The following is a 21,763-nucleotide window of genomic DNA, read 5'->3' as shown; positions in this document are numbered from 1 at the left end:
TGCTTGGAAGACCTGGTCATGTGCCTCCTCCAGATATCAGATATCACCTTTTGAAGCTATTCCCAATTTTTGCATTCCATCCCAACCTTCACAATTTCCATACTCAAGTCCTGACTCACGTCCTTCGGGGTTAAGAATCCCCTCCAAAAACTGGCTTACACAACCAACCAACCAACCCCTGAGTAAGCGCCAAACTTCCATCAGCACCATTCATCGCCGCTACAGTAAATATCCCATAAGCAGAAACAATGCATTTCTGCTCTGTTTCCCCTTTCAGCCCTAAATGTCGTCAGTCAAAGACTCACGTGGCCGCCTACACAGCCTGTCAATCTCACTTGCAGGGCCTGTGTGTGTAAGCCAGCACTTTTGATCAACAACCACCACCACCACCACCACTATATAGGTACTTTGCATCGTTCGGTCACCGAATCAGTCAAAAATGTCCTGAATTCTAAATCCCAAAACTTGACGTTTTCTTTCCCAATTGGCGAATTGGGCCCGGCAAAGAAAGGTGAGTCAAACCCCCAAGGTGTAAGTACCTATCTAAGCAGGGGTGTCTTTTTTCCTTGACCGCTTCTCCTCCTAACTCCAAAATACGAGACATTCCCATCATCGCGCTGCTCCCCCTCCGTAATCGGACACTGGTATCATTCTCCCGTCATTTTGTTTGTGCAGCTGTCAAGAAAAAAAAATGATTGATATAGTGGTATCTCGAAAAAAAGAAAAACAAAAGAAAAACAAAAGAAAAAAAGAAGAAGAAAAAAAGGAAGAAAAGAATGCCATGTATTGCCAACACAGAATGTTATTTTTTCCATCCCCCATCAAACTTTTCTCTTCACCTTTTATAGCATTTCCGTCGATCCAGTCGACAATACTGACCGCCCAACGCAGGACAGATTCAACCTTTTTTCCCCGTGACAAACACAAGCGTCTGTACCCGCCTCTCTCCGTACCTATGTGCCAAGCACACCCTCCGGCATCAAGTCCGTGCCGTGACAGGGGCCTGCTCCCTATTGGACCATCACCGAGTTTCCTGTCTCTCCCTTTTTTGAACCTCACAGGTGTCAAGTATTTGAGCCGCATGCCGCGTTCCGGATTCTTCCTTTCACTCACTTTGCCAGCAAAGCCGACTCGGTATGGCGGCATGCGAGGCCGTTTTCCTCGACCCTAACCCCCTTGTCCCTGCTCTCCCCAACAATCGTACTTTCACCGGCAGTTGCGTTCAAAACGGGAGACTATCTCCGTCTTTCGGTGGTTGCTGACAAGGGGGGTGTAGGATGATGGTCCGGCGCACCGGGTCCGAGCCGCCGCCGAGAGGCTGGGTCCGCTTGTCAAGGAAGGGAAAATGCAACCCTTTGATGGGCTTCTGGCGGTGTTCTTTTTTTCGTGGGTTGCTTTTGCCTTGGACTTGATGTTCGAGTGAGTTCGTCGGTCATGCAAGTTGGTGATGATGATGATGATGATGATGATGATGGAGAGATCCAGCACCGAAAGAGGTGGTGAGTGTAAGTGGTGGTAGTAGTAACAAGCCAAATCGGTCCTTGAGTGGCTCATCTTTTTCCAGAACAAAAGACGATCAGCCTCTAGAACGATCAACCTGTGGGTAATTCTTGACGCTAGTGGTCCAAGAGCTAGCTGCAAGGCGGTCAAGAGGCTTTTCCAATCTTCGGGTGACACTAGCCAAGGGGTTGCTTACAGCTTGACAGTTGACACGCCATGCAGGACGGTGAGCCCGTCTCTTTTCTTTTCTTTTTCTTTTCTCATGTTTGACCCATGCATACGGCACTCTCCTTTTTTTTGTGATACGCTCCGAATGTGCCGGGGTTGATCACCACACGACATACATATGCCCCTCCGGCATTTGTTCCGTGTGGTGTGTGAAGCAACGTTGTCTGTCAGCCCAGCCCTGTTTGATGCAGGCGGCCAGGGAAAATGGTGTCAGTTTTGGAAGGGTATCACACACACACAGACAGCAGTGACAGGCCGTCTTGTGGAACATCAGGTTTTGACACCTTGGACGGCTATATCGGTCTCAAAAGGACTGACTGACTGACTGACTGACTGACTGACTGACTGACTGCTGTCATCGGAAACTCACGGGGTGATGAGCTGCCAGCTTGTGGTTTCTGGCTGGTAGGTAAATGAGGCAGTCAGTCAGTCAGTCAGTGCCCTTGGCGCCCGTTAGAATCAAGTCTTCATGTCTTGGGGTTTTTTCTTTCTTTTTTTTGGCTTGCCATGTCTTGGTTCCACGCTCCCGTCCGTTCCCGCACCGAGACCTTGATGGTCTTTTCACCGCCCGCTGAAACGGGTACCAATCTCCCTTTTTTTTTCTCTTGGTAGGAGAAGATACAATCTCCAAAAAAAAAAAAAAAAAAAAGGCCATTCTTGTCATGGGAAGGGAGGAGCAGCCATGATCTGATACGGCCGAGGGCTCAGGGGCCAGGTGTCCACACGGCGGTCAACGGGAAGGAAAGGAGCATTTCGTCCCGATGGACTGTTGTTGAGCGTGCCCAAATTCCAAGGGAGATGGTGACAACCCGGTACTTCTTTGCCTGACGCCCCCCCCCCCCCCCCTGACGTGTAAGTACGCTGCGTAGTCCGAAGAGGCACAGTGTGACGTGCGATGACGGGGGAAACAAGAGTACACACCTCTCTCTCACCGACGGTTGTGAGGGAGTATATATCGGGCCCACGTCGCCCCCGATCCGCTGCCTTTCCTTCTTTTACCTCAACTCCCTTGCCATCGTCGAATTTCCTTGTCTCCCAGTCCTCGACTTGACCACACATCCCCCAGCACACAACAGCACAACCTTGAACAAGCACAGAGCCATCTACCACCACCATGGGGCAAATGATTCCAGACCTCGCCGCCACCAGCAGGGCATCGATCACCAAGATCAAGCCAAACGGTATCCCCAACGGCATAAACACCGCCGGCAAGAAGTGCCAACACGACCCAACCTTCACCCAAAAGGTCATCGCCGCCACCGGCCCCAACGCCAACCCCAGACTCGCCCAGATATTCCCAAGTCTAGTCCGCCACCTCCACGACTTTGCCCGCGAAGTCAATCTCACAGTAGGAGAATGGAGCGCCGCCGTCGACTTTGTATGGTTACCCCGCCTCCCCAATCCCACCCTTTCACTAACACCGCCACCACCACCACCACAGCTGAACGACTGCGGCAAAATGTCCTCCGACCGCCGCAACGAAACCCAACTCCTCTGCGACATCCTCGGCCTAGAATCCCTCGTCGACGAGATCACCAGCAAACAGCTCGCCACATCCACCACCCAAACCCCCTCCGCCATCCTCGGCCCCTTCTACCGCAGCGACGCCCCCTTCCTCCCAAACGGCACCTCCATCGTCCAGGGCCTTTCCCCTTCGGTTTCGTGGTACGAGAAAGCCCTGGAGGACTCGGCCTTTTTATCCGGCAAGGTCCTCTCCACAGACGGCAAGCCGATCGAAAACGCCGTCGTAGACGTCTGGCACACTGCGCCGAACGGGCTGTACGAGCAGCAGGATTCTGACCAGCCAGAGATGAATTTCCGCGGGAGGTTCAGGACTGACCAGCAGGGGAGGTACGCGCTGTACGCGCTGAGACCGGTGCCGTATCCCATCCCGGATGACGGGCCGGCCGGGAGGTTGCTCGGGTTGTTGGATCGGCACCCGAACCGGCCGGGACATATCCATTTCATCGTTAGCGCCGAGGGGCATAGGGCTTTGACGACGCAGTTGTATGACAGCCGGGATCGGTGGGTGGATGATGATGCTGTTTTTGCTGTCAAGGATGAGTTGGTTGTCAGGTTTGAGCCGAGGGAGGGGGATCCGGGGGCGAGGTGGGAGTTGGGGTATGATTTTATTCTGGGGAGGTGTTGAAGGGTTGAGTTGGGGGTGGCAGCGATTGTATATATATATATATATATGTGTGTGTGTGTGTGTGTTTTGATCGACTGGGATTTCGGGCGATGGCGTTTGGGTTGGTAGACTGGTTGGCAAATGTAGATTATTTTGTTGAAGCAATTCAGATTGTGCTCTCGATAGCTCGCGCTACATGATGGTCGTGCCTGACTTGTTGCCCTTTTCCGTCCCTCAAGCGGGGACCATGCTGTTGGTCCACAGGTCGGTGGCGAATGCTGGATGGTCTGACTGACACTGCGGTCTTCTTCTCCTGCTCGAGTGTCTGTCATTGACGAGGATATGAGTCGAAAGGTTGAGAGGTGATATACACAAAGGTCGATTCGACGCCAGGCTTATTTTAGGTATAAAAAACCCAAAAAAGACCCCCCCCCCCCAAAAAAAAAACCAGTAGGCATTATCTTTGTTTCTCGGGGTTGTCTGCTCTTCTTCCCACTCTCGACATCTTCATTTCTTTCCCATCCTTGTGGAACCAATATTCTCAGTCTCTGCGGTCCCATGTGGGGTTATACTAGTGTTGTTGGTCTGTCCCTCCATCACTCTTCATCGGAGCGTTGGTTTTAAGGACTCCTCACGAACCACTGCTGCCCTTGCCTAATCGGACCCCTATTATGCGGCGTTGCTCCAAACACTACTTTTTATGTGTTCCTGATCATCAGCCAAATGTACTCGAGGAGTGATACAAGGGTATGTTATTTCCATGATGATGGTGCTGATGATGATGATGCCCCATCCCCGCATGCCCGATCGCTGGTTGTCCCCCAGTGACAACCAAGACGGGAACCCCAGGGGGAGAGTGATGAACAACAACAGGAGTGGTGGTGTACGCACCGGGAAAAGGCTCCGGCTGGGCTGCCGCCGCAACGGGGGAGAACTGCGGTGGCCCGGTGAGGGGTGATATGCCCGCCGTGGGTGTGGGAGGGACGATGGCTGGTTGGGGGAGGTTGAGCCAGTTGTTCCAGAGGTTGTCAAAGTCGAATTCGATTTCTCTGTTATAACCAGGGGAGTCGTTTTGGGTTTGTTGTTGGGGTGGTGGCGGTTGTTGTTGTTGTTGTTGTTGTTGTTGTTGTTGTTGTGGGAGGAGGGGTGACATGCCGTTCATGCGGGTGTCCTGTTGGGTTGTGGGGGCGAGGATGTCAGACAGGGGCATTTTGGAGGAGGTTATTTGGGGGGGAGTCAACAGGCCGGGGTCGCTAAAGCGGTGGTGTTGGGGGGGATAACTGGGATGGGATGGGTCGGGGTGGGTGGTGGTTTCCTGGAGGGGACTTGCCACTACTGGTCCTCCCGACAGGGTATTGGCAAGCTCGGGTTGGGGACTGGACGGGTGGCTGTAGAGGAAGGAGAGGTCTTCCGATAAGGGGGGGGCGTCGTATTTGTTTTTTTTTGTCCATTTGTCTACTACTTTTGCGAAGCGGGTGATGATGTCGAGGACACGCTCGGCTTGGGGGTCGAGTTTGGTGCAGTATTCCATGAAATCGACTGCGTCGCGGATGGTTTTGTCGTAGGCGTTTGTGTAGTAGAGGCACGAGAATTGGTTCATCAGGATGACGAGGCTGGCGGCGAAGACAAAGTATCTGGGGGCGGTTAGAAATGGGAGAATGCCTTGTCCCCGTGAGGGGAGAACACTTACATGACAAAAGGGTTCCTTCGAGGGAGCTGTTGTTCTTCTCGAGCTTGCTGGACAAGCTGAATCGTTTGGTAGGAAGCCAGGACGCAGGCCTCTGAGAACCTCGCCATGGGCGACTCGTGAATTGGTGAGGGCTTCTTCTTCCCAGACCGCTGCTCGACAAGCATCCAGTTGTGCATAACAAAGAGCTGCCTGGTAAGAAGGATCAGTGAATGGAGTGCCAGAAGGTTGACATGTAAGGATGCCATGCCATGCGCCGGGCTTCGAGCAGGACCGGCGTTTGATAGACGGCGTTGCAGGGCAGCTTGTAAATCATCTTCCCAGTCCATAGACATGTCGTTGATGATCTCCTGCACCTTCGTGGTGGAAATCTTGCGCGAAGAAAAGACCCTCAACGTGTCGCCAATTATCCGACAGGTCTCGACACAAGCATGCAAGCTCTTGGCGTGAACCGGGTCAAACTCCCCAGTGATCTCCATAGAGTTGACGGCATCATCATCCGAGAAGATATTCATCGAGCAGTCGTGGCCCGAGATGGCGGTGGGCCTGCCCAAGGTTGCCGCCAAGAATCGATCCAAAATGAACAGTGTCTTCCACAAGTTCCGCCTGACTTTCATCTCTCCCGGCGTAAAGATGACATCCCTCAACGTCTCCTCTCTATGCAGGCCCAAAGCATACGCTGACCGAACAGCCATCCCGAGATAAGCATACGCCGTGTTCCTCTTGGGGATAGTCAACATGTAGAGCGTCATCAACGACAGCGCCTGAACCGACCAAAAGTCAGCGTCCTCAAACCCAGCACCGGGATCACACATCGTTCGAGCGCTCCTAAAGTACAACTCTGCCCTGTCTGGCCTTGCAGAGAGCTGCTTGTTGATGACATGCTCTTCCCGGCTACCTGGGGTAGGCGCAGCAAAGAGGAGACCAAGAGCCAGCACCAAGAAGAGGTGACATAAGAAGTAGTTGTTGGCCGATGGTGGGTCCCGATAGCAAGCCTCCACCGACTGCATAAACTGTTTTCTGTCAAACACCTCCACGATCCCGCAGGTCTAGACAAGGTGGGGTCAGCCGCCGTTGAATGTCAGAAAAAGGGGGCGAAAAGGGGTGGACCCACATTTGTAAAATAGGAAGCTATGAGAACATGGGTTGTTTCCTGGTCCGGCAACAGGGTCGGTACCCGTGTGTTCTCAGGAAAGTCAATGATGGTTTCCTGAATGCGATGCCTCTTAGGATCGTCGATAAAAGGAGACCCCATCTCTGTCCCCGATGTGCTTTCGACAATAATCCGGATCAGCTGCAGGATGGACAGTGTCGAGGCATCTCCAATGTAGACTGTCGTAAGAGCATACGTCAGCAAAAAAAAAAATGCTGTGTACCATAAGGGTGGGTGCAGAGAGAGACTTACGAAGCCGTCTTGACTGGTCTTGCAACATTCTCGTCTCGGTGTATATGTTGGTCTCCTCAGCGTAGCCGCTGGTGTTGCCCGTGTTGCTGCGGCTTGGCAACTTCTTCGTCCCGTGAATCGAGACCTTCTTCACATGCCCTCGGCCTGCTAGAGGCGGCGGTAACGGTGCTGTCGGCGACGATAGTGCTGATCCGCCTATCGAGGCCTGGCTTGGCTGGGCGGCCCGCGCCTCATCCCAAGACTGCATCACCTCACGGGCCAGGGGCGAGCTGTTGTTGGCCTTCTCGAGTGTGGCGGAGATGGAGGGAGGCGACGTCTCAATGTGTCGCCGCTTCATCGGTGACCCAGCAGACTCACCCGGTCCATAATCCGAAGCGTTGTTGGGCGTGTACGAGCAGGTGAGTTTTCTTCTGAGGCAGGTCTGGCAAGGTTTCACGCCATTGCACTGGAACAAGATGTATCAGTAAACGAATCCCAGATATCGTGAGGCAGAAGAATCGCAGGTGATGGAAACCTGGGCTGTCCAAGAATAACTCCGAGGATAGAGACACAAGCACAACAAGTTACGCTGCTCGGTGGCGTCTCCAGGGTCTCAGCCAGAGATTTTGGAAGAATCCGCGGAGAAGGAAGCATAGAGGGCATTCCAGATCGGAAAGATGAACGCATCTGACGACGACGTTCCGACCTGAGCTGAAATCGAGTTTTCGAGCAACGGTGGAGGAGCGGACACGCTTGTGCCACTCGAGCGGTTCTCGCCTTTCCCCGTCCCTATGACTTTGTGCTTCGTAACAAGTGGGCGAACACGACGCCAACCCGGGTATCTCTCTGCCTGCTTGAGGCAGGCATTTTCCCTCGAGCTCCGAGTGACATGTGTGTTGGACTGCGGCGCATCCCGACAAGAAAACGGGCGTGTGTGCGTATGGAAGGAGAAAAAAGAAGATTCGGTGGAAGACGACCGAGACATAAACCAGGAGAGCGGGTGTATAGTAGATAAGAGCGGCTTTTCTCTTGGGTCTCGTCTCGGGAAGCTTTCGACAGAGCCCAACCAGCCCATAGATGGACAAGACAGACGGCCCTCAGGGAGGGGCACAGTTCTGTGTTTCCATCCCATATATTCCCTTCTGATAAGAGAGGCAACCTTCTTCTTCTTCTTCTTCTTCTTCTTCTTCTTCTTCTTCAGTCCGGCAACACTTACACTTGTACACTTGCACTACGCCCACACACACTTCTCTTTCTTTCTCTCACTCCAGAACAGGACAGAGACAGCCACCCATCCACAGGGCTGAAGGCACAAAGCAAAGTGAAACCAAGACTGAGACCCAGGACCGAAGTGAGATAATTAAAAATAAAAAAAAATAAAACACATGAACCCACCTTTTGCTTCCGGCGTTTGCAAGAGTCACAGGCCTGAGCAGTACGCTGGCGCTTGTCGTCGGGAACCTTGGGTCGCGTCATGGTGGAGAAGGGGTCCGGAAGGGAAGGGGGCTCAGATGGGAGTAGAGACGGCTCTCAGGCGCCCCGCCATCGGGTAGCAAAGGTGCAACGGGCGATCTGGTAGACGCGAGCTCAGTCGAGGAAGGCGAACGGTGCTCCTAGTGCGATCGGAAGCGGCGCCGTCGGAGGAAGGGCAAGGGGCCTTGCGGAGCGGATGATGCACGAAACAGCGTCGGCAGCAGGTCCGGGAATATGGATAAGGGGGATAGGTGATAGGGGGGAAGGGGGGAAACGGGGTGTCGGAAGATGTAGTGAGGTATGTAGTATGTAGTATGTAAGGTAGGTCGGCGTCGGCAGGGGCCTGGGCTTGTTCCTAGGTAAGGTATTTGCTGGGTTTTGCTTGGGTTCCTGGCAGGCAGTAAGAGAGTTCCTTTCCTGTTCCTGCGGGAGAAGGGCTGGTGGCACGAACCACGGCTGTGCCGCGCTCTGATTCCGAGTCGCAGTTGAACTTGGATGGAGCCCTAGGCCCGGAGTCAGGTCAGCGCTACTGACGAAACTATATCTCACGGCTCTGGCACTAGAGTATATCAACTCGGCTGTTGGTGCTGCCTGAACTTGCTGCTGGTGCGATGATCCAGGATGGGAGAGGGAAGAGGGAAATGGAGATCGTGGGGTTCGGGGGGACAAGGACGTCGGATATGGGATAGGTATGGGTTGGGGTATGGATGGGGATGGAGATGGGGATGGGGATGGGCTCCAAATTAAGCAGAGGCAAGTCAAGGTAAAGAGGACCGGACTACAGCACGACCTGACGAGGGTTCGACTACTACTCCTACTTAATGCAGGTTTGCCTCTGGTTCTCCTCCTGGATGAGGCTGGTGCCGTCCGTCTGAACTGCTGGCATGGGGCACTTTGGATGAAATTGACCGTGCGGCATCGCTCCTTTTTTTGCGCCCAAATCTACCCAAGATCTCTCGTCGATGCATGGTAGCCAGTGACTGCCTTGTTTGGCCGAGCTGGCATCGAGCCTCAGCAGCCAAGGCACGTGGGCCCAAGTACTTGGATAACGCGCTGCCAGCTACAACGCTGCGGGGAAAGAGAACGAGACTTGATGAGGTGGATGGGGGGCAAGGGGGGAGAGGAGAGGAGAGGGAGGGGAAGGGAAAGGTCAACAAGCCCACCCACCCTCCATCAGAGAGAAGAAATAGAGAGAGACATATGCAGGACAGTGACAATCCTGGCCGGAATCCCCGCACTCGAGACGACGTGCCGGGGCCGGTGTGATATGACATGATAAGAGGGAAGAAGAAGATGAGATATCTGCGAGCCATCGGCAGCCGCGGATCGTCAAGTCTTCATCAGAGAGAGAGAGAGAGAGAGAGAGAGAGAGAGAGAGAGAGAGAGAGAGAGAGAGAGAGAGAGAGAGGTGAGTGTCCAGCTGCTGGTGGCTGCATGAGAGTCCCATGGGACGAGACTCGCCGAGATAGCCCGAACAGTGTGACACATCATCTCGATGCTGCAGCTTCACAACTGGGCGTTACGACGGTGTTGGATGGGTGTGTGTCCGCCCAATGTAGCTCTGGCCGATCAATCATGAAGTTTGACTGCCATCTCGGGCTTGAATGTGTTTCTGTTGGTTGTTGAGAGTCCGAAAACGAGTGGTGGGGGTTCCAGGTGAAGTTCCGTTGTAATTTGTAGTTATGAGACTATGAATTCGTGATATCGAAAAACAAATGCGGGGTTTTTGGCAGCAAAAAGGCCATCGGATAATGCACCTAAAATGCCTCGATTTACAGTGGGGTAAGCGCTACAAAGCCCAACAGCACCAGCGGAAGAGCTGCCCAAGCAGTGGAAGTGGACCCTTCCAGGTGTTAGCGTCCACTAAGATCTCATCAGGTAACACGCTGGCGGGGCCGCTGCGGCAGGTGCCTAGCGCATGCGTTGGACCCCCAGAACGGGTGAAAAGTGGAGAACTTCCCGCTAATACGATCAGAAACATTCCCTGTCTTGGGTCTTTGGTCTTGGACATCCCATCCCGTCGTCCCGTCGCCTCCACAATTCTTCAACACTTTTTTTCTTTTTTTCTTTTTTTTTCTTTTTTCTTTGTTTTTCTTTTTTTTTCGACGCTGAGACGGTGCCCCCCACGACACGGAACGGCAGGAGAGGCAGAAAAGATGGGAGAGGTGGGAAAAGGTCCTGCTCATCAGGCGGGGTGATTGGAGGCCATCCCCGAACATTGGACGCAGCTTGCTTTTTCGGCATTCCACATCGGACCCCCTCGGCTGATATTGGATACTACCGGTACACTAACTATACTATGAACAAACTCAAAAGATGGGGGGTGGGCGCGGCAGCAACCGCTCTCCTCCCCGGACACCAGGCTCCTCGGCTGCTTTCTGCTGTGTCCCCAAGGCCGACGCCGCGAGGCTTGAGAGACAGAGACATGCAGGTAACACAGCTCATAAGACCTGCAACCACCGGGCAGTCCTGACGAGCCCAGCTGACTTGGTTGAGGTGTTCCAGTTGAAATCAAGATGTGCCGGACGACCCTGGAACACGGGCCTGGGAACTGGTCTGGACACACCAGCTGGACTTTCTGGAACGCGGACCACTTCAGCTCGCTGCAACGTCGGGGCCGGGAGAACTTTGGTCTCCCTTGATCTTTGTTCATATCTGTCAACGTCTGCCGGTGCCCGCATCGCCGGCTCCGTGCCGCACACCGGCCGATTGCCCAGGCTTCGTCTGATGCCCGGCTGAGTCCTCGGCTCCAATGGCTCCAATGGCTCCAGTCCGGGATCATGACGACTTGACCAGCATCAAATCGGGAAAGGATGGTCTCCCCGCACTTAGCCTGCGGCTGCAAGCATTCCCCAGAATCGCCAAATCGAGGTTCAACAGGTCCCCGAGCCCAGTTGCCTGTTCTTTTTCCCAGCAGCCACAGAATCTACATCACATCACGCTAACCCCACAGGACGAGGGGGGGCGAGTGCGGTCACAAAACTACCTTGTGTCTGGAGCACCGTTCCCCCGCATGCTCCATGATGCGGCTGGTGTAACCGCTCCCGCCAATGGTTTCCTGAGAGCCTGGGACCAGACAGGCGACCTTTTTGTGCCCTTCGACCCTTCGCCGCCGCCGCCGCCGCCGCCGCCGCCTTGATATCAAAACCAACCCGGCGTCCCAAGTGGGCTTTTCTTTTCTGCCGCGTGATCACAGGCCGGGCTGGTTATACTTGGATACTACCTGCATACGCATCCTGTGCCAGCCCCTGAGCCCCAGTCTTGTCTGCCGTCCGAGCCTCTTTTTGTTTCTGCCAGGTCCCGATAAGAGCACTGCCGGCCCGAAGCATCCCACTTCCCAGCCTGGCTGGCTGTTGCGGAGCGTCTCCTGAGGGGCACGTGGTGCTACTATGGATACTCACGAACGCCTCTCTAGTCCTCTTGCGGCTCGGGTCCGTCATGCCAGTGGTCGGAAGAAGGCGAGACGAGGCGCGGGCTGCAAAGCAAGATGTCGCCTCTTTTCCTGATGTTGCTCGGACCCGCACCCCCTTTCTGTGAGCAGATTTCCCGTTTTGTGGGGATCTTGGACCGGAGGGGGTGGCATCCATCCCGTCACCATGGATATGCCGTCCATGGTATCATGTCGTTGACTGTCAACACGTGCCGAACATCACAGCCAGGCCATTTTCGTTTGTCCCCCATCTTGGCGGGTCTCACCAGGATCCTGGATGACCTAGTGGAATATCTTCGGAGACTGACGTACGTCCGTTGGAGGAGATCATGATGTCTCTGAGACCAGTCCGCCGGAAAGCGTATATATATATATCAGATAGCCGCCCATTGTTTCCGTCCGATTTGCTCTCGCCGTCACTTGAGTTGCCCCTTCTTTGAACATCTTTCACTACTTTCCCCCACAATAAACCATCCATCCCAACCTGCGGTATGGACTCGAGCCCCACAATGTTGGACACAACGCCCCTCCCCTCGTGGGAGCGACAATGGCGAGGAGGGAGCAAGAGCAAGAGAGCAACAAAGCCTCTCCACAAGAAAGAGGTCAATCATGTCTCCCAGCAAACTCTTCTCCTTTTCTCACAGCTCCGGTACTACCTGGGGACGTGGAAAATGGACAACAAGCAGATGTCCAGAGTCACCCCGAAGCCCAAGCCGTATTCCGTCATCGATGGGGCCAGAGAGGCATTGACCTCTCTCGAGGAGCTTTGCCGACATGAACTTCCAGGCAACTTTTCGACTCTGGCTGGAAATGTCAACATCACCTCGTCATCTGGCCAGGGAAACAAAGTTCACTTTCCCAGCCCTCTCAAGGAGCAAGATGCCACGGCAGCTATCAAGGGTCTGGAAGCTCGTGTTGCCAGTGCCATTGCCGGTCTGCGGTATGGCGCCGAGAAGCCCTCAGTCACGGTCGACGTTGATAAGATTTCTGGCTTCTTGATGTCTGCTTACCTGACCACAATCGACGGGATGGACAAGACGGACCCCGGAGTCAAGGAGAGGATACCGGGTATGCTACCGTGAGAGTTTGATGAGACTCGAAATAGAGGCTAAACAAGCTCCAGATACCGACCTCAACAGGGCCCAATCCATCCTCTACCGCCGCCTCTCAGCCAACCTCTACAGCACCAAGAACCCCGGCGAGTACTACCACATCCACGGCTCCCTCAACGCGGACATCACCCTGCAAATGCTCGGCCTCCCCAAGCACCGCCCGGACTTGACAGATTACCGGGAGTGCATTGACACCATTGAGGCGGCCGTCATGAGGCACACAGCCGCTGAGCTTGACGAGCTAAACCTCAAAAACAGACAAGCGGGCATCAAGGCGTACACCTGGGAGCAATTCCAGGAGTTGCCTCACGGCAAAGCGATGTGTTCGCAGCCACCTTTTACCGTCAAGCCCAACCCGCTAGACACCACCACCCCGCCTGTCCCCTTTTCTTCCTCATCCGGCTCAGGACCGCGATTCGCCCTAAAGGGGATCAAAGTTCTCGAGCTGTGCCGTATCATTGCCGGCCCGACAATCGGCCGCTCCTTGGCTGCTCACGGAGCCCAAGTCGTCAAAATCACCTGCCCTACCCTTCCCGACGTCCCATTCTTTCAGCTGGACGTCAACACGGGCAAACACTGCATCTCGCTCGATCTCAAGTCCTCCGCTGCTGATCGGGAGACTTTCTCGTCCCTCCTGGCGGAAGCGGATGTTCTGATTGACGGGTATCGCCCTGGTGCCCTCGCCAAACTGGGGTATAGCCCCTCCCTCCTCGCCGAGGTAGCCAAATCCCGAAACAAGGGCTTTGTTTATGTGGTTGAGGACTGCTTTGGCGGAACGGGGGCAGAAGGGGCAGAGTGGGCGCATAGGCCAGGCTGGCAGCAGATTGCGGATTGCGTCTCTGGTGTTGCTTACGCTCAAGGGAAATTCATGGGCCTGGAGAACGAGCCGGTTGTGCCCCCCTTTCCGATGAGCGATTACGGGACTGGGGGGTTGGGGTCCGTGGCTGCGATGGTTGGGCTGGTGAGACGGGCGACGGAGGGGGGGAGCTGGGTGGGGAGGACTAGTTTGGTGCAGTACGATGTTTTTCTCCAGAAATTGGGGTTGCTGCCGGAGCGGGAGCAGGAGAGGTTGAGGGGGGTTTTTAGAGAGGCGGAAAAGGGAATGGGGGGGGGGGGCTTCTTTGAGTTGAGGCACAGTGATAGTGTTGATGAGGTTGGGAGACGGGCGTTGAGGGGGATGAGGGGGGTGGTGCCGTTTTTGTTTGAGGGGGACCATATGATGAGTGAGGGGTTTAGTAGGGGGTTTGGGGGGGTGGTGAGGTGGCCGAGGGAGGCGGTCGAGGTGGAGGGCTTGAGGGTTGGGCATGTTAGGGTTGCGAGGCCTAATGGGTGGGATACGGGGAGGAATGAGGGGGGCATGTGGGAGGGGTGGGAGGAGGATGAGATTAGGGGGTGATGATGGTTGTACGATGATGGATGGGTGAATGGGCGGGATTGCGTTGCTTTTTATGGGAGGTAGCTTTGGTTTGTCTGCGTGTGTTTTGCAATGACTGGACTGGTCAAAATTGTTCGGTTTATGAACGGTGGGGTGGTTTTAGTGATTTTTTTTATAGGTATCGAATTGATACTGGCGTTTATGAATCAAGAAGTGATGTGTTGTACATGTGTGTATACTAATTTGGAAAGGTAACGTCAATGATGCCGACTTGTACCTTGTTACCTTGTTACCTTGTCCTCATGTTTAACAGGAAACCCTGACTCTCATTGTCAAAAATTGTCTCTGATGTTAAACTGCAATATGCTTGACAACGACTACGCAATGCCCAACCTGCTAACCTGATCAAACCTCAACAGTCCCCAGCTCCTTGCTTATACTTGTCTATACTATGCACGCCTCCTCCCCAACCCCTATCGCTATGGATCTCTTCAGTCAATATTACTTCCCCCCTTCTCTTCATTAAAACCCCTCCTACAAAACATACCCCCCACCAGCAGTAACAACCCCCCAATCCCTCACCCCCATCCCATCCTCCAGTTCCACAACCCACCACAACGCATCCCCCGCCTTCTCCGCCTGTCCACTCTCCTCATACGCCCTCGCCAGCGCGAACCACGCCTCAGAGTAATTCCACCCCGACCCCAACTTCGTCAGCCCGCTCAAAAGCCCGTACGCCCTGTCTCTCGCTGCCAACCGATCAATAAGCGGTACACTGGTCGCTTTATACGGCGGCGGGAGCTGCGGGCCTAGCAGCCTCGACGGCGATGCCTTGGAAACCCCGTTAGCGGTTTCATCCTCTTCCTCGTGGTCAAACACCGCTTCGCGATCCGGCTTCCTGCTTGCAGTCTTATGTTTAGGCGAACCAAGACCGAGGGGTTCAGACGGCAGTTCAGGAAACCGGCTTGGCGGGGAGGCGATGAGTTGGTGGTCTTCATGTGGTTCAGAGACGAGGGATGCGCCGCCAAGGTCAAGGCCGGGGACTGCCGGGGGTGGGAGAAGCTTCTCCGAGCAGATATCCAAAAGAATATTCGAGAGCCCGACGATGGCGACAGGGTGGTCGGGGAAGTGCGTCAAAGCTGTTTCAAAGTCGGCGCGGGCTTGGTAAGGTCTTTCCAGGGCGAGAGAGAGTTCTCCCTTCTGTGGTATCATTAGTGGCCACGTCTTTTTTTGTAATGGAAAACACCGAAACATACCTCGGTCCAGACATCAGCCAAAACAGCCTCAACACTCTTCTCCATGCCCCATCCCGCCGTCCTGGTGTTCAGTGCTCCGGAGGTATCGCTGACTACATCGCCCTCAAAGCTCTGTACAATCTTCTGTGCTTCCTCAATGGCCTTTTGGGCATCGTCAAGCAGACCAGCCCGTCGGTAAAACCCCGCAATAGTAAGCCAGACCTTGACGAGAATGCCCTTTCTTTTTCTCTTGCTGTGCTCCTGGGAGAATTGTACAAAGGGCAACAGAGGTGAGAAACTTTCCAGGGTCCCTGTTCCGACGCCCACCTCCGAAGGTCCATCCGTCGTCCGCTTCGACAAAGCGGACGAGTTTGTCGTCTCTGGTCTCAGTGTCCCGGCCACAGTCTTGCTGGCATAAGTGAAATGCTGCGGGCTGCTGGGGTCCTCAAAGGTAGGCTGGTATTTATCTCCATTGAGAGGCGGGACTGGCGGGCCGCTACTCACGGCGCGTTGCCGGCTGCCGCTCCGATCTCTTTTCCGGAGGCTGTTCCTGCTCCTACCATTAAGACTGCCCGACCTCAGAGACCTGCGGCTAGGCTGCACGTCAATGGCCGTCTCGCTGCTGGTCTGCTGAGTGAGCGTGGTGTTGGCAGTTTGTGGCCTGGAGGTTGCCACGCTCTGCCGTGGTTGGTGACCCTTGGCTGCGCGACCGCCAAACATACTATCTCTGAAGCTGCGCATCGTGGCCATGGTCTTGGGAGGCTCGACCTTTGATATTTCCAGTGTCGGTTCGCCGAGATCGCCAAACAGCCTGGGGAACAGCGTGAGCAGCTCAGTGCTGGCGTTGACAGCCACGGTAGGACCTTCAACGAGTTCCAGAATGGCAAGCTGGGTCATCTTGATCTCCAGAATGCTCTCCTTCTCGAAGTCGTCCATCTCGTCCACGATGCCATCACCGCCAGCCTTTTCAACAGCCGCCTCATTAAGGTGCTCACTCCTGAAGCCACCGTTGAGGTCCCTGCTGCCAAACAAGACGATCGGATCCTTGAACTGCTCAATGGCACCTTCACACGCCCGCGCAGCCAAGACATAGTCTTGACGTGCGCTCAACATAAGCGCCAAAAGATGCCAGAGCGGAATCAACGATCTTTCCCTCCAGTAAGGCCCATTATGCAGCTCCTCAAGCTCCTGCACCGCCTTGTCCGCCAGCAGCGCCGTCTTGACCAGCTCAATAGCCACAGACAACTTTCTCTGCTCCGCGTACAAAACACCCAACGCAAACACCCCCCTCACATCAACCACACTCCCAAACTCGGGTGACAGAGACCACCGCAAACACTGGATCGCCTTCTCCTGAAAGGCGGCCCTCGATTCCGACTCGTACGTCATCCTAGCCCACTGCGCATTCGCCAACCCAATACTCTGCCACGCCAGCGCCATCGACCTCGGCGGCACCAAGTCCCTCGGGTCCGCGCTCTCCGGATCCAGTTCCCCCCACTTCTTTACCAGCCCCTCCAGCTCTTCCGAAATCTTCCTCGCCTTATCCGCCGACTCCCGTCCACCATATCTGCACAGCGCCGCAACGGCCGCAGAGATGGTCTCCAAAACCGTCGCATTGTCATCCAGCGCCGGCTCCCTATGGCCCGTCTTCTCCACCCTCGCCTTCCCCTTCTTCACCAGCTCAAACCAGCTGTCAAACGACACAAACGCCAAATCAAACTCTGCCACTGCCAAATGTACCGTAAACAGATGCCTGAGTATCGCCGTAGAATGATACGTCTTTGTCGCTGCGCCGTACAATGTGTCCAGCGTCCCTCTGCTCAAACTATCCCTCCCCCCCGCCCCCAGATCATGCTCCTTCCAGCCCCTCCCATTCAAAATAGTCCAATTCCTCATCACCCTCGCCACAAACTCTTCCACCTCTTGCCTTTCCTCATCTGCCCTCGGGAACTTGGTCTCCGAAAACAGCAGACCCTGATAGATGGTCTCCACCTTCTTGAGTTCCGCTCTCAACTGTGCGCGGGCACTGATGGTCTCCCCATTCGACACCGGCACCGTAACCCCAAAGGGGGGGTAAGCCAAGTCCCGCTGCAGAATCTCGGACAAGGCAGAGTAATACTCGCTCCAGACCTGCCTCCTAGGCACCGATCCCCGGAACCCATATCCCCCCGCCCCCGAAATACCGGCCTGATCCTGCGCCGCGACCGCCACGCCCTTGGCAGCGCCAGCCCAGTATCTTGCCCAAGTTCTAAACCCAGAGAGACAGTTCCCCTCCGAGAGTGACTTCTCCCCCTCCCTCGTAGCCTGGCTAGCCAACATGCAATACTCGGTGAGGAACAACTCGGCCCAGTATCGTATCTGCTGTCTCGCTGGCCCTCCTGGCGTGGCATTCCAGACAGTGTTCAGACTCGGCAACGCGATTTCGAAGGCTTCGAGGGCACCCTTGCGTTGTCCGTCGCGCGCTAGACAGTTTGCTCTCAGATAGGCCGTTTTCAAGGCGCAGACTTTGGTCCATTCTGACGGTTCGACTGCGGCGTCGGTGGTGGGGAACTCTTCGTCGAACGATCGGGGGAGGCGCTCAAGGGCGAGGGAGTATTCTCTCAGCACCCAGTGTAACCAGCCGGCGCAGACGCGGGCCTGGAAGCGGTCTTGGGGGTGGGTTTGTTCGTTTTCGATGACGGTGAGGAGGGCGGGGAGTTGGGAGGCGGCTTCGAGGGAGGAGGCGGTGGTGTCGGGGGTGGATTTGACCGAGGCTTTGATGATGGAGTGTTCGGTTGTTGCTGATTGGGAGAGGCCTGGGGGGGGGGGAGGAAGGATGGGTGAGCATGAGTTTGGTGATGGGGAGAGGGAGAGAGAAAAGAAGAAGAACGTACAGGCTCGTTCAGGGGCATGTTTCCGCACCTTGCGGACTAGCTCGGGGACGGCATCCCAGTTGTCATCGCAACGCGCTTCGTCGAGCTGTTGGATGTAATGCGCTGCTTTGACTGCGTCGGGCTGTTTTTGTTTTGTTTTGTATTCGTTAGAAGGATATCGAGGAGAGGTGAGGTGTCAAGGAAGAAGTAGGTACGTACCATGTTGGCGGTGTTCCAGCAAGCCTGCTCGCACTACGATGACTTGATCAGACAGGGCATGCGGAGCGCAAGAGCATAGCCTTTGGGAAAGGGTCAAGTTGTAGGGTGTTGGAGGTGAGATTCAAAAGAGTACGTCAGCTTGTAAATAAGGAGGCGTTCGGCTGGGCAACAAGACGGGGGCACTAAAATGAAGCCAATGGAGCCCAGGTCAATCCAAAATCTTGGGGTGCACTAGGGGGTGATGATGTCGGGCCCATCAGGAACAGGAATAGCACCCAACCGCGCACAGGGATTGGCTGGTTTTAGTGGTTGCAGCGGCCAAGCCAGCCAGGGTCCCGCATTTCGGTAGCTCTAGCGGAAAAGTTACCGATAAGATAGCGAGAACATCTTTAAAATGTTTTTGCAGTAAAACACCACAAATAAACCAACATTGCGCCAACTCCCACGTGGGAATAGTTTCTTTGTCTTGATTTTGACAGAAATCAAAAGTTAGGACCATCATCACGAGTAGGGTCTATCCCCACAGTTCTAAAGGCAGAGACTCGCAGACATCAAACATCTAATGGCATCACCCCCATCAGACCTGCGGGTACTTGTCCGCAGGCTCGCTTCGACACCGGCCGATCAACTCCCAAGACTATGCCCAGTTCTGGTTGGACACGTCCTAAGATGTGGTGAACCACTCTCTGCTTCAGATGCTGGAAAAGGAAAGGACAAGGGCGCTGAGACGCCTATGCTTGTTCACAAGCTCAGGACACACATCACCACGCTCTTGACGGGAAGGAACGCTTCGGGTCGCTTTGCCGCCGTCTGCTTGATCAAGGCTGTTGTCGATGTGGGAGGATGGGAAAGTCTCAGGGCTGCCGACCCCTGGGTTCGCGGCTTGATCAGTGTTGCTCAAGTGTGTATCTATTGCAGCATGAGAATTACTGATCTAATACTGACATTTTCTGTAGAAAATCGACCCTCTTCCTTCCAAGGAGCTGGCCGTTATCACCTTGACCAAGATCTACATGCTACTCCAGGGCTACCCGACTTTGATTAGAGAGATGGCCACTCCCACTCTTCCCAGCTTTGTCACAGCTTGCCTTCAGCTGGTCAAATCTCCATCAACCCCTACCAGCGTGATTGAGACCGTGGCCAGCTCTCTGTCCAAGCTGGTGATGCTCTACCCCACCACTTTGCGTCCATTCGCCGGTCAAATCAAGACCGCACTCAGGACTTACGTTGCGCCAACCACTTCTGATTCTGTTGTGGTTCCTCATGCTCTCCGCGAGAGCTCTCGCCGGCTTTTCATCCTCCTTTCTTACACCGCCCCCAAGAATGGAAGCAGTGACGAGTGGGTCAAGTCTATCAAAGCTGCCATTCTCGACTGCCATGCCACCGCCGACCAAATCTTCCGCGGTGTTGTCGAATCCTGGGAATCGTCCACTGGTTATCGTCCTCAGCCAGTCCGCAATGAGCTTGACCCCTCTGGCGGCGGTGACTCCGTCGACGAGTTCCCATCCTGGGAGGGCATTCAGCCAGGCTCTCAGCGCCTGGTCGGCCTCCTCGAGTTCCTCGCCGAATACCTCGACAACCCCACCAAAGCCCCCGTCACCATCCCCGTCGGCGAGCTCCTCGACCTCACCACCCGCCTCACCCTCGTCACCCCTCCCAGCCTCTCCTCCGAGGAAACGATGCAAACCAACCCTTCCATCAGCCGCGACGAAAAGGCCGACCTCTGGACCGTCCTCCCCGACATCCACACCGCCGTCCTCCGTCTCCACGGCTCTACCATCCGCCGACTCGCCGACTCCGCACTCCCTCTTTCCACAGACATAACCGACCACACCGTCCGCGTCCTCTCCTTCCACCGCACCAACCCCGCCGTTCGCGAGAAAGTCTACAACCTTGCCTCCCCCCTTCTCACACTCGCCGGCCCGACCCTTCCCAGGTTGACAGTCGACTCCTTAACCCCCTTGATCCGGCAAGTCTGCCACGACATCCTCCTATCAGCAGGCCACCTAGACGACGCACCCAAACCCACCCTCCCCGTCGAAAAAGCCAAGCAAACCGTCCAAGGAAACGCCGACGCTTTCCTTTCCACCCCGTCCGCCACCCCAGCGTCTTTATTCAGTGCCCTCCCAGCCTCCCTCCTCGCTTCGGCTGCTGCCCTCCTCCCATTATTCCTCTCCCACCTCCCCCAACCGCACCTCTCCCCCGATATCCGCTCCCTTGTCGACCGCACCGCTATTTTATCCTCCAACAAAGAAGCTATGCTCGCGTCGGTGTTGCAACCGTATAAAGACTCCAGAGGGCGGTACTACCCCTCTATCCTTCCTTTTCTCGTTCAAAAGTTTGGAACGTCAAAAGAGGTGGAGGTTGTCCGCAGCAACCTCGTCCGTGCCGGCCGTTACGCGCAGCTTAACACGGATGAGTACGACCCCTCCGCCAATCTTGATGACTTGTTGGCGGATAGACAGCTCCGGGGCGAGGAGGCGGCGGATGAGGAGATGGGTGACGCTGGGGAGCAAAGTGATGTTGTTGCTGTTGTTGAGAAGGAGAAGAGAGTTGTTGTTTCCAGCTGGGGAACCGCAGTCACAAATGGTACAGTCCAGGAGGCAATGGAGGTGGATGATGACACACCTGCCGAGGTGAACCCTTTTGCTTTTACTGTCAAGGAGACGGAAACCGCTGTTGTGAACAAGAAGAGGGCCGCGTCACCGCTCAAGAGGAAGAGCAGCGGGGGTTTGGAGGTGGGGGATGAGACAAAGGTCAAGAGGGTGGCTGTTGCTGCTGCTGCTGCTGCTGCTGCTGCTGCTGTGGCTGTTGACACCAAAAAGGTGGAAGAGGAGAATAGCGATAGTGATGATGAGGGGAGCGTGCAGATTGATATGTCGCTTGATGATGAGGATGATGAGGACGAGGAAGAAGATGATGAGTAGATGTGGTCCAAATATGGATGTAGAATGTGGGGTGTATACAGGACATGATACATTGTACACAAGACGTTTCATATACACCACACACAACGTCCCGAAATTGATCAACGCTGTCAATTACTTCTCGCTTCCATTTGTACATACAAAACCCTATTCCCTGAATACATTCCCATCGTGCCCAGCCTCTTTCCGTCCGAGCCAAAGCTAGGCCCGAAA

The 21,763-nt window shown here is 55.0% G+C and overlaps 5 protein-coding genes across 5 annotated transcripts, besides 3 other annotated features; 3 read left to right on the top strand and 2 right to left on the bottom strand.

The window, feature by feature from the left end:
• Positions 1–2,842: 2,842 nt before the first annotated feature.
• PODANS_7_9460 (uncharacterized protein) lies at positions 2,843–3,877 on the top strand (the record flags this gene model as incomplete). The annotated part of the gene is made up of 1 exon (XM_001908280.1): positions 2,843–3,877. The coding sequence occupies one exon, from the start codon at positions 2,843–2,845 to the stop codon at positions 3,875–3,877; it is 1,035 nt and encodes a 344-aa protein (XP_001908315.1).
• Positions 3,878–4,571: 694 nt separating this feature from the next.
• PODANS_7_9450 (uncharacterized protein) lies at positions 4,572–7,393 on the bottom strand (the record flags this gene model as incomplete). Its single annotated transcript, XM_001908279.1, has 4 exons — positions 4,572–5,490; positions 5,547–6,592; positions 6,658–6,875; positions 6,949–7,393. Coding segments are annotated over 4 exons (2,628 nt in total), but the record flags the coding sequence as incomplete, so codon positions are not given.
• Positions 7,394–9,719: 2,326 nt separating this feature from the next.
• Positions 9,720–9,735: a sequence feature (primer IPGH34BA).
• Positions 9,736–9,742: 7 nt separating this feature from the next.
• Positions 9,743–9,808: an STS (microsatellite IPH34).
• A 95-nt stretch (positions 9,809–9,903) lies between these two features.
• Positions 9,904–9,921: a sequence feature (primer IPH34B).
• A 2,400-nt stretch (positions 9,922–12,321) lies between these two features.
• On the top strand, positions 12,322–14,338 carry PODANS_7_9440 (uncharacterized protein; the record flags this gene model as incomplete). The annotated part of the gene is made up of 2 exons (XM_001908278.1): positions 12,322–12,908; positions 12,970–14,338. The coding sequence occupies 2 exons, from the start codon at positions 12,322–12,324 to the stop codon at positions 14,336–14,338; spliced, it is 1,956 nt and encodes a 651-aa protein (XP_001908313.1).
• Positions 14,339–14,851: 513 nt separating this feature from the next.
• PODANS_7_9430 (uncharacterized protein) lies at positions 14,852–18,546 on the bottom strand (the record flags this gene model as incomplete). The annotated part of the gene is made up of 2 exons (XM_001908277.1): positions 14,852–15,514; positions 15,574–18,546. Coding segments are annotated over 2 exons (3,636 nt in total), but the record flags the coding sequence as incomplete, so codon positions are not given.
• Positions 18,547–19,185: 639 nt separating this feature from the next.
• PODANS_7_9420 (uncharacterized protein) lies at positions 19,186–21,550 on the top strand (the record flags this gene model as incomplete). The annotated part of the gene is made up of 2 exons (XM_001908276.1): positions 19,186–19,524; positions 19,580–21,550. The coding sequence occupies 2 exons, from the start codon at positions 19,186–19,188 to the stop codon at positions 21,548–21,550; spliced, it is 2,310 nt and encodes a 769-aa protein (XP_001908311.1).
• Between the last annotated feature and the right edge of the window lie 213 nt (positions 21,551–21,763).

This window comes from Podospora anserina, chromosome 7 (assembly GCF_000226545.1).
Source record: "Podospora anserina S mat+ genomic DNA chromosome 7, supercontig 1".
NCBI lineage: Eukaryota > Fungi > Ascomycota > Sordariomycetes > Sordariales > Podosporaceae > Podospora > Podospora anserina.
The sequence above is the reverse complement of the archived record's forward strand: the minus strand, read 5'-3'. Positions and strand labels throughout refer to the sequence as shown.